Source organism: Gymnoscopelus braueri (assembly GCF_963280865.1).
Source record: "Gymnoscopelus braueri genome assembly, chromosome: 1".
NCBI lineage: Eukaryota > Metazoa > Chordata > Actinopteri > Myctophiformes > Myctophidae > Gymnoscopelus > Gymnoscopelus braueri.
Window position 1 is genome coordinate 22,913,156 of NC_137603.1, and position 12,146 is coordinate 22,925,301.

The following is a 12,146-nucleotide window of genomic DNA, read 5'->3' on the forward strand; positions in this document are numbered from 1 at the left end:
CACACACACACACGCACACAAACACACACACACACACACAACAGCACTATGACCGCAGGCACTGCCTGCAGGATCAATACGGTGGGCAAAAAAGCTTTTAGAAAACACCCATATTCTCACACACCACTAACGCACACACACACACACACACACACAGGTTTGCATTACTATATTTGTGAGGACATAAACATTTTAGGACAGCATTCAAAATAGCCACAAAATTGTAGATCCAGATAAGCTCGCACCATGTCAACATCACGGATAGCTGAAATATAGAATATGGGTTTTGTATTAATTCCAAAAAAAAGTACAGTTTTCAAATAATTGTAGGGGAGTAAAATCTGCTTCAAGTGAAGTATAAGTACCTCAATGGTATACTATAAGTACAGTACTTGAGTAAATGTACTTAGTTACTTTCCTCCACTGCCCAGAAGCCCCCCCTGGCTAGCGAGGCGGGTCCCAGACCACTCTGGGGCTATTTCAGGTACAGAGTGCTCTGTGCTTTGGGGTCTTGTCGTGTGGAGAGGGTGGTCCGCCGCCAAACATCTGTTCCCTTCACCTGCAAAACCACAATAGAGCCCCTGCGAGACCCCGGAGGGACCCCGTTGACCGCCCCCCAGGGGGCACAGAGGGGCAATCTGCCTCTCAAGGAACAAGCGAGGCTTTTTACGGAAACACGGTAACCGGGACGAGCACTTAGGCCTCGGGGCCTCGGCTGGGCAGCCTGCAGGCTGCGAGGCGATCTGAGTGGGGAAGGACGGGGCTCTCACGCTCGCCTGAGGGGTGTCACCGAAATGTCATTCATTCTCATTCTGGCTGGTGGCCAGTGGTGGAAAGAGCACTCGCATTTTTTACTTAACCCATTAAGACCTGAGGCGATTCTTAAATATGTTTTAAGAATCTTAAAAAAATGTTTTGAAAAAAACAACAACAAAAAAACACTATTTTTCAAAAATAGCAGATCTACAAGTTCATAGCGCGGCACTCGGTGCCGCGCTATGAGCTTGTAGATCTGCTATTTTTGAATAGCCAAAGAAATCTAAAGTGACACAGATGCGTTACAGGTAAAGTATCAATACTGCAATGTAGAAATACTCTGTTGTATGTTTTGTAATAATAATGAAAATCTACAAAGTACGTAGTAACTCAAGTTTTCAAATAATTGTAGTGGAGTAAAAGTACAATATTTGCCTCTGAGATGTAGTGGAGTAGAACTCAACATTGTACTTAAGTACAGTACTTGAGTACATGCACTTAAGTTACTTTACACCACTGCCGGTGACTGCCAAGACTCTCTCCTTGTAGGAAACATAGGCAAAGAAAGAGCAAGTCATTCAAGATTCAAGTTTTTCACTGTTACATCTTATTTTTCAGTGATCAGCGTGACCGCAGGGTTTTCTCTCACAGCTTGAAGCTACTGTAGATTCTTTTCAAAGAACAACAAAGAACAGACATACGTCCTTTAAAGGGATAGTTCACCCCCAAAATCTAATTCTATCGATTAGTCACCCCATGGAGACTAATATTTTTTTGTTTTTGTCGCATTCCTAAGCCAATAATTTGATGACCAGCAGACCGGTAGGCAGCAGTTCCGGTAGGAGACACAAAGGAGACTCTTTGTGTCTCTCCTTCCGGAACCGATCTACAAGTGCCGCGCTATGAGCTTTTAGAGCTGCTATTTTTGAAAAACCCCTGGCACCATTTTTTTTTTTTGATGGGGGATCCGCAGCCAAATACATATCATTTTGGGGGTCCTTGACTTGAAAACGTTTGAGAACCACTGCTCTATAGGGTCCATGTGGTTAAGTTGACTTTCTTTGAATAACAAAACCATTCTTCTCTTGCCTTGTCTAGATCTGACACCTTTACCTTGACAGTGATTTAGAAATGAAATGCCATGACCTTTTCACATGGCCCGTCCATTTCCTTCAGTCAGATGACAGCCTGATAGCCCGGCTATCACACAGACGAGGAGAACAGCCTTTTATTTTCGCCGGACGGCCCATTCTCTTAGCCCAGACTCATGTCTTATTAATCGAGGAGCGATTGTCTCGGCCTTGTTTTAGTGCCGCACGATGCTTCTTCCTTCTCCGAAAGGGGATGGCTCACTGGGATTAATATTTTAGGCTGCAAAATAAATGAAATTACCCGTCAGAGCCGGTGCGTGGGGTCCCGCGGGACGGGGGCTAGCACTCAGGGCACTTTGGGCGCCCTGCACTCAGCAGGCAGACAGTGAGATCAGGGCCAATGAAGCGGAGCGGAGCATAGGAGAGCGGAGCGGATCACTGTGAGGCCTGGATGTGTGTCTGAACAAAGAGTCGGCCTCGTTCTCCATCTCTCTGTCTCAGTGTCTAAATACCACCAGCCCACCCCCTCCCGTAGGGCTGGCTGATACAGACACAACCAAATGCCTCCATATTGATGTTGTGACGACGATATCGTATTGTGACGATTATTTAAAAATTTAAGTTTTTTAATACAATTGCAAAGATAGCCGATCTACATGCTCACAATGTGTTTCATTTTCACGTGGGGCCCATTTATTTGCTTGATTAGAACACAATAAAGGGCCCACCTATATAATATTCAAAAACAAAAGAAAAAAATCCTATTGAAACTGAATAATCATAAAATGGAGAGTTGCTATGATGCTGTAAAAGGGTCAGTGACAAAATGGGGTTGGCAAGGTGACACATTTTAAAGGCGTGGGTCAGGTTTCTTTTAAATATACATATTTAGTCATGTTGGTTTCATGTCAGTTGAAAAGATATTTGCTTCATTATAAAATAATGAAAACTACAGAATGCGCCCGAAAATGTCAAATGGTTTTATCACATGCAAATTTGAAGTAAATGATGTTCTCATAACATTTTTGTTTCGTTTTTTTAACTTTATTTTAAAAATATTTGCATTATTTCTAGATGTAGTTAACTGGACCTGATGCTCAACAGACATTAGACAATTAAGCATTAGACCCTCCTAACACTACTTATTATCAGCATTGATAGCCAAAAATGTATTTCTTGGCAGATAAACCTTATATCTGGAAGAACAGGACATGATATTGTTATCGAGTATTAGAAATATATCATTTTGTTCTAAATAACCATTTTAATGTTCTTGACACTTTATTTTATACATGAAAACGTCCATAGTGTTAGTTGTGGTCATAAAATAATCACAATAATCATTAGATTAGAACATGTACTGAAATGCTCCTGTCCATTTGTACTCAGATGCAGTGGTACGTGACGACATGAACAACTATATCAGTCAGTACTACTGTGAAGCAAGTAGTGGTAAGTGACTATCTACAGCACTAACAGCAGTGGTTCTCAACCGGTGGGCTGGGGGCCGCAGGTAGAGCAGCTGTCTTGGAATCATAAGGTTCCTGGTTCGACCCCCAGCTCCCCCTGGCTTAGTGTCAAAGTGTCCTTGAGCAAGACATTGAACCCCTTATCTGCTACTCATCAGCAGGTTGATGCCTTTACTTGAATACAGTAAATGCACCATTTAGAGTGGCCACTCAGTATGAATCAGTGACACCTATATGAACCCATACCTTATAAAAACATTGTTGAAAGTGATTTATTTTTGGTAAATAATCTCTATTAAGATAGTAATCATTGCTACAGGCGTCTCCTCTTCTGTCTCTCTGATAAACAGAAAATATATTTTCAGGTGGGTGTCCAATTTCATCGAATCAGCTTCGATGTTTCTCTGCTAATTGGATAAAATGGTATCCCGTCCTGAAAATGCATTTTCTGTTTATTCAAGAGCTGGGAGAGCCCTGTTAATATTGAGCTATTTAACACTTATTTCAACAAAAGAAACCCCCCTTACTGCACCTTTAATTGCATATCTTCACATGAATTCTCTGAAATCAGTTTTGCTGGTTCATATTAGACAGCCTCAATTTAAAAAATATGATTTATTATTTAAAATGATTTGTTTATTAAAATGTATTTATTTTAAATTAATGTGTTAATTTAGTATGCAAGCAGTTAAAAAAGCCCAGTGTGTTTTGCCAGTGTTGCTACACTGATCCCCTCATCGTCTCCCTCCCTTCCAGACACGGGGGCGTCTGCGGCAGGAGCCAGGGTGATCACCACGACGGCCATCGACGTCCACCTCCCCACCGTGCAGAACCCCGTCCAATCAAACCGGCTCCTGGTTGTGGAGCGGGCGGGCAGCGCCGTGAGTGACGCCTCCACCGGCGTATCGCGCTCCAGTGGCAGCCTGACGGCCCGCCCCCTCAGCGTGAGCACCCTCAGTGTGAGCACCCACACGCTGGGTTCGTCCACAACGGACTGCGGGGGAACCGTCGCACGGGAACTCGCCTTGAACTACGGCAGCAGCAGGGGTTCCCAAACTTTTCAGCTCCAGACTCAACAGATACATTTGGTGTCTCCCCCCCGGGACCCAAACGTACACAAATACATTATGAATTAACCACTTATGCCCTGTTTAAAAAAATAGTGAAAATAGCCGATCGACCAGCGCTGGTCGATCGGCTATTTTCACCATTTCTTAAAAGTTTATTTTATTGAATTTTTTGAAAATGTTTGTTTCTTCGTTATTATTTTTGACCCATTTGACCCATAATCGTTAAGATTATGTGTATAGAATAATCACTGAGAAAATAATCGATAGTTGGAGTCCTACCCCGCCCGGGACAGAAGGGCCTAACTGTGGACGCCGTCCACATAATTGACACTCCTCAGACCTCAGATGATGTCCACAGAATTGACGCTCCTCAGCCCCCAGTTGGACCACAGGATAAACATCTACAACCGTAGGAACCAGGGGGGAGTGCCGTGGCCAAGGCAGGGGTGGCTGTGTACTGCTGCAGACTAAACCTCTCATCCACCTTCAGGGCGGTGCCACTGAGCCCTCCCCAGAGGAGAAATAGGCTCCTTTGGCCGGCCGATACGCCTGCCAGGTGTGTAGGTTTTGGATTTAACACAGATGTGTGAAAACACAATGATTTATATTGTACACCTGTTTGGCCTAGATCTTATCTTTTTCATTGTAAGCTCTTTAAGTGCTCCTACTGTAGATACTTAACAGTCTCTTCATATAATCGGTCCTGACTCCTCACTCATGTTCATTATAAGATTTCAGGCTATACTTGCTCTGTGTCTCATTGGTGGGTTATGGACAGTTCAGAAACCTGCCTACAAATGGCATCATCGATGAGGCTAATAGAAGCTAAACTACTATTTTTTTTTAAAAACCCCTCTTCCTGGAACTTTAAAATGACCAAATGTGCCTCCCGATGATGTCATTGGTAGGCAGGTTTCTGAACTGTCCACAGCCCTCCTCTGAGACAGAGTGTGAGTAGACAGAAATGGTGCCATCTTATAATAAGCATTAGTGAGGACCAATTAAATGAAGATAAGGTTGATTTTCGATTCCTGCAGTTTTTATTTATTTTATTTTCTACATGTTTGTGCAAGGGCCTTAATGCCTAATGTATACTCCGTAATGCCACAGTGTCCCTTGGCACAATCCAAGCTACAAGCTAATAATCTCATGATAGTCAAACATGCGCTGAAAGTTCCTGAGAGGCTACCGCTAATGCCGAACGATTTAACACTGGTTGCTTGTTTCTCTACCTGGCAACACCAAGTTGCCAGGTTCTGGGAGAGAAACAAGCAACTAGCGTTAGCTCGTTCGGCATTAGCGGTAGCCTCTCAGGAACTTTCAGCGCATGTTTGACTATCATGAGACTCTACAATGAGTAGTAGTAGAGAAAAAAATAACTTTGCATCGGTTATAATAGACGAATTTCCCTAAGCCACGCGCTCCCATTATGCAAACGGAGGGGGTTGAAAAAATGACGACAGGGGAATCGATGGAAAAAAACAACGCCACTTTCTACGTCGGTAGGTGAGTAACGACACATCAAAGATAACACTTAAAATGTCCGGATTTCTCCTTTAAGCAGAAGACTTCTGAAGTATCTCAAAAGTCGTTTCCAGAAAATGACACTATCAGCTGGCTCTTTTACTTTCTGTACAACCTACCTTGAGGCATCCAAGTAAACAATTACCAGAATTATAGCACAACATGGACAGCACCATCCCGGGGACTGGAGTGATGGTGCTAACGTCTTCTCATCAGGAATTCCTATTATGACTGGGATTCAAAAATACTTAACCTAAAGTGAAACAAAACCAGCAAAGGGGCCATTATTCACTAACTCAAGCCTGAACTTCTCTAGTATTCTAACTAATACTCTGTGACAGCTTTCTGATGTTTTGAGCTCCGAACAGTGTGTGGAGGTGGCTTCCGTTTGACTTGACTTGTATGAACAACTTTTAACGCACATTGTACAGTTCTCTGTCCAAAACGCCACAGGGTACACTAGACTGGTATAGCCGTGTCAACCAAGGTTAGTATAGTTATAAATTAAATTAAATTAAATATCTCAAAAGAGATAGAGATTTTGGATTTTTTTTTACCTAAGTGTATAAATTGACTGAATAAAGACGAAGAAGAAAAAACACACAATACAGTAAGTATAGTTATCGTTTGCTTTATTTTTATTTCAGTTAACTAAAGTGTTTTTTCAATTCAACTTTTTGTTATTTTGTTTAGTGAACTATAATAACCTTGGTGCAAACAACAGCCAATTTCTTACCTTAACTTTCTAGCACTAAATTATGGATGTTTGGGATGAAACCACAGGTTTATTTGACAGTATTATTATTTTCTCTTAACTTTATTGAGACAGTTAAGAGGGTACATGATGTGTGTGTGGGTAGATTGAGAAAGGATGTCAGTGGATTATGTACAAGACACCAGACTGGAGTGCTTGTGTAGCATGAACCTTTAAAGAAGTACAGTAAAGTACAGTACAGTATGCCCTGAATGGCAGGCCAATCCTTTGCACTTTAATGTTTACACATGGTTTTGTAAACTTAATAGAGAGGAACGAGTTGCCAAATGTAGGTGATGTCATTCGAATAAAAAATAAATAGAAAAAAAAAGTGTATTTACATTTTTAAGGTGACTTTTGTTGTTTGTTTTTTTAATTATTGAGTTGTAACAAAGACAGTCCTTAACGTAGTCAGCACCATAGTCAGTACCATAGTCAGCACCTTAGTCATCAATGTAGTCAGCAGCACCATAGTCAGCAACAGTCATTAACATAGTCAGCACCATAGTCAGTAACCATATAGTCAGCACCATAGTCAGTAACCATATAGTCAGCACCATAGTCAGTAACCATATAGTCAGCACCATAGTCAGTAACCATATAGTCAGCACCATAGTCATTAACGTAGTCAGCGGAATTTAACCCCATTCTAGTAAACCAGGAGTTCCATACCTGTGTTTAGCTTTTTTTGTTATTTAGGTTGAGACATTAAAATTCACACTAATTTTCAATACTACAGTAAAGTCACTTCATACAATGAACATGAGCTGTCAACTGACAGCTCAGTGCTGTGAGAGGGTCCTGATGTGACTTTATACTGACCATGATACTGACATGATACTGACCATAATACTGATGTGATACTGACCATAATACTGACGTGATACTGACAATAATACTGACAATAATACTGACGTGATACTGACAATAATACTGACGTGATACTGACAATAATACTGACGTGATACTGACAATAATACTGACGTGATACTGACGTGATACTGTCAGGATACTGACCATGATACCGACATGATACTGACGTATACTGACCATGATAGCTCACAACGTGTCGCATCGCAAAATGTTGTGAGCTTGTAGATCAGCTGTTTTCAAGCCAAAAGCCAACGTTTAAAAAGGGCTGGAGTGGTTAATGTATGTTTTCAAATAATAATCAAAATATACAGAGTAAAAGTACTTAGTTACTTTCCACCACTGATAATGTATCCCTATTTTGAGCATGTAATTATAGGCGAAAAGCTTCAACATTTGTTTTAAATGTCAGAATAAAAATAGCTAATCTGCAAGCTCACAACGCGACAAAAGAAAGTACATTTTGACATAATTTTGTGCGTTGTTTGGTAAAGATGATTTGTGTGAAAACAATCAGAAAGACACTTCATCAAGGGCTGCAGAACGGTTTTGAAAACAAGGACCTTGGTTTGGAGAGTGTTGTGTAGTGTCTGGTGGAAATGTTACGTAGTTAATAAGTGAAGTCAATGAAAAGGTCAGATTAATTTAACACCAAGGGTGCAAATAAAATGTTAATCATTTTTAAGGTCTTAATTAGACCTTAATTTGGAGGTGTTCAGGCCTTTTATGACATAAAACCCTCGGGCCGAGGGTTAAGAAATGCTATGGTTAAAGGGGGCAGAGGGTTAAGAAGGGCTAGGGTTCTGAACCCTCCTGAACCCCATATATAATATTTTGTCAAAATAATAACTAAGTTGGATCCATTGGAACACAGGTACTTTTTTACATTTCCTGTAAAGTAACCGTTTTGGACATACAAGGTTTCCACCCGACAGTGACGATATACTGTGTCATATAAAAATCACATACTAGACTAATGTCTGAAATGTAATTACTATTCCTATTTGCATATCACGAGACATTTCAATTATTTAGGGTAATTAACATTGAAAGACCTGTCACAACAGCTAATTGGTCATGTCATTGTAAATCCTAAGGAGAATTAAGTTTCATATAATTAATTCAAAAGATACAGTAGACTACTGTACCATTTTGTTGCTTGTTAAATGTTTACAAGTGTACAATTAAGGCTCCAAGCAAGCGATCAATACAATAAGAAAACCAAGTACTGAAAGTAATTAAGTAATTAATGGTAGAAGATTTCCTTCCAACAAAATCCCAATATGGGGAACTAGACTCGTTCTGTTGTTTTGTTTTTAGAGCTAGAAACAAAAGACTATCACTGACTTATGCTTAGTTTACACTAAACTACGTTGTGATTCACGCTCGTCGTTATTTTCAGCACGTGATACAGGCATGCAGCTAAGTGGAGCTGCTCAGTTGAAATGACAGGCCCATGGTACAGGTAGTCAGGTTGACATAATAAGAGTCCAAAAGGGGGACGGGGAGAAGCATAATGCTTATCAAGCCCTATCCCTGGCTCAGATTGCATAGATAGATTCAATCATCACAGTGTTTACATCACACTCCAAGGATGCATGAATTTTACATGGTGTTTAGCACGCATATTCATTTACACAGCATGCCCTCCCACACATGCGGCCCTCGTTCTCTCTCTCTCACACACACACACACACACACACACACATTGATTTAGAGATTGATTTAGAAACACGCTGCATGATATTGACAGTAATATAAGGATGTATAATGTCAATACTTGTGTCGTGTATTATTATCAGGTTAATATAATAATACAGTATATGACTAATGGATGTGTCTTGCCTTGTTAATAACGGAAATGCTCTTTGCCATCTTGACTCCCACATGCCTTATATGGGGTTTCCAGCAGATTTTGTGGTCTTCAGACCACAAAATCTTCAGACCAGTTCAGTGGCCTTGTGGTTAGAATGTCCGCCCTGAGACTGGGCGGTCGGAGTTCGATCCCCGGCCGGGTCATACCAAAGACTCTAAAAATGGGACCCAATGCCTCCCTGCTTGGCACTCAGCATCAAGGTTGGGGTCCCTGCAAAGTCCCTGCAACATATGGCGTCATGTCCAGGGGGTGAACTTGTATATCAAGCTGCTTCACGCAAAGGAAACAGGAGATAGGGCTTGGCAAAGCTTACATCTTCAGCATCCTTCTCCCCTCATCCCTCCTTTTCACATGTCCAAACCATCTCAACCTCGCCTCTCTTGCTTTACCCCCAAACCTTCTAACCTGGGCTGATCCTCTAATGTAATCATTTCTGATCATGTCTTTCCTTGTCACCCCTAATGAGAATCGTAGCATCCTCAATTCTGCCACCTCCAGCTCTGTCTCCTGTCTTTTTGTCAGTGCCACCGTTTCCAAGCCATACAGCATGGCTGGTCTCACTACCTACAGTACCACTATCTAGCTCAGTGCTGTGAGAGGGTCCTGATGTGACTTTATACTGACCATGATACTGACATGATACTGACGTATACTGACCATGATAGCGTGTCGCATCGCAAAATGTTGTGAGCTTGTAGATCAACTATTTTCAAATAGCCAAAGTTTAGTGCCACCGTTTCCAAGCCATACAGCATGGCTGGTCTCACTACCTACCACTATCTTTAATTAGAAATGTTCCCAAGAAAATAATTCTAGGAAGAAATAAGCAAAAACACCAAACTTTTGTTTAAGCCAATGCACAACACTTTGTAGTTTGTACTTATGCTATGCTGCATGGCACGAGGGATTTGCAGAGAGCCTGCCAGGGGCTCGGGTTGCTACGGCGATCAATTTCCCATATTAGGGACATCAACAGGCATCAGATTCCCTGATTGGCCAACCCAACCTGCCGGTTTCACGCTGTACCGATATAAGTGTTGGCGTGGACAACTGCACCCCATTCTTTCACGGAGCAAGATTGGGAATCCCACTTTTTGATGTATGTGACTATTTACCTTGTTTATCGACTGGAGTTCATGCCTACTCTGCATATTCTGATTGCAGACTTGTAAGTCGCTCTGGATACATTGTGAAACGTAATTGTAGATTGTCTACGGTTTGTCCCTGGTTTGTCACATGTTGGATTTGCGTGACATTTGTGCCGCTGTACCGTTATAAGGCCTCGGACAGCCCGACATTCTTCCACGGAGCAAGACGCGGAAAATCCATTTTTGTCTACGTTTCGTCTACATTACGCATGTCAAATGTTGAACTGGATGGTGCATCTTAAAGGAGGGCCGAAGCGAGCGTGTCATGCTGCGGTGACAGTCGGCCACAAGGTTTACTCCTTCGGGGGTTTCTGTACGATGGAGACGTATCGGTACGACAGAGGACACATCGACGTTCACGTCTTCAACGCGGTATCCCTGAGCTGGACGAAGTTACCCCCAGTGACGAGCGGGCGCTCTCGTCCACCACTTACACTGACCACCGGAGGCGGAGGAGAGCACCCCCTGGACGTTCCCTCCATGCGCTACGGCCACACGGCGGCACTGACAGAGGACGTTATCTACATCTGGGGCGGGATCGTGGACAGCGAGGTAGAGGAGTACTGCAACGTGCTTTACGCGTTCGACGTCGACTCGCACGGATGGTTCAAGCCCAGGATCTCCGGGACCGTTCCTGAGACGAGGCGCAACCACTCTGCCTGCGTCTTGGGGAAGGTCATGTATATCTTTGGAGGATTCAACGAGCGTACCAGATATACTAACAACATCTACACGTTGGACACCGCGACAATGGTCTGGGCTTTACTTAACACCAGGGGAACTCCGCCACCTGTTTCGGAATGCCACTCTGCCACCATCATCGGCTCAAAGGTGTTTGTGTTTGGAGGCCAAGCGAGCAACATCTACTACAGCATCAGAGTGTTTGACACAGAGACCAACAGCTGGCTGAGCACGCCTTCTGCACAGCTTCTCCCAGAAGGACGCGAGTGTCACTCAGCCTTTGCCTACAATGGAGAGCTGTACATATTCGGTGGCCAGAATTGTAGTCTGCACGAGATCTTCAACGACCTGTGGAAATTTAATCCAGAGACCCTCTCCTGGAAGAACGTGGAGCCCAAGGGGGAAGGCCCGTGTTCGTGGATGTATCGGATGTGCTGTTGCATGGTGGGAGATCGCATCATCCTCTTTGGGGGAAACACGGATGACCTGTACGTCTTAGACTTAAGTCCTAGTCTGAAGGCGTTATGCAAGCTAGCCGTTATTCAGTATGGTCTGCAGCAGTCGGAACTCCCACATGACATCCGGTGGGAACTGGCAGCCATGACTACCAACAGCGACAGAAGAAAAAACATGAAAAGACCAAGAAGAAAAAAGAAAAAGATAATAGATAATGGCAGAGAAGTTACAGGGAACGGGACAGAAGAAATGGAGAGACGAGGATATCGGCAACCTTCAAAAGTAGTGTGACCATATTTTCAAGCACCCAAACCGCGCCCAAACATTTTTTGTTACTCTTGCAACAAGACAAATGGCAATATTTGTTCCATGCACAATATTTATTCATTACAAACCCCAAAGATATATTACATCTAAAGACAGAAAGAGTCTTTCAAAGGCATTAATCGTC

General features: G+C 42.6%; 2 protein-coding genes and 1 pseudogene across 3 annotated transcripts in view; all 3 read left to right on the forward strand.

Moving 5' to 3' along the window:
* Positions 1–4,976, forward strand: part of LOC308080842 (transmembrane protein 266-like) — a 68,896-nt pseudogene extending 63,920 nt beyond the window's left edge. The window contains exons 9-11 of the transcript in view: positions 3,237–3,299; positions 4,073–4,363; positions 4,745–4,976. The product of the transcript in view is annotated as a transmembrane protein 266-like (transcript). The remainder of the gene's footprint in view (positions 1–3,236; positions 3,300–4,072; positions 4,364–4,744) is intronic.
* tpma (alpha-tropomyosin) overlaps positions 1–12,146 on the forward strand; it is a gene marked incomplete at its 5' end in the record, with an annotated part of 303,129 nt that overhangs the window by 144,643 nt on the left and 146,340 nt on the right. The window lies entirely within an intron of this gene.
* LOC308083076 (kelch domain-containing protein 3-like) lies at positions 10,132–12,059 on the forward strand. The gene has a single exon (XM_080425212.1). The coding sequence runs from the start codon at positions 10,775–10,777 to the stop codon at positions 11,984–11,986; it is 1,212 nt and encodes a 403-aa protein (XP_080281338.1). The 5' UTR covers positions 10,132–10,774; the 3' UTR covers positions 11,987–12,059.

Coding starts and splice junctions, on each gene's coding strand:
- LOC308083076 (XM_080425212.1), top strand. CDS start 10,775: ATGTTGAACTGGATGGTGCATCTTAAAGGAGGGCCGAAGCGAGCGTGT.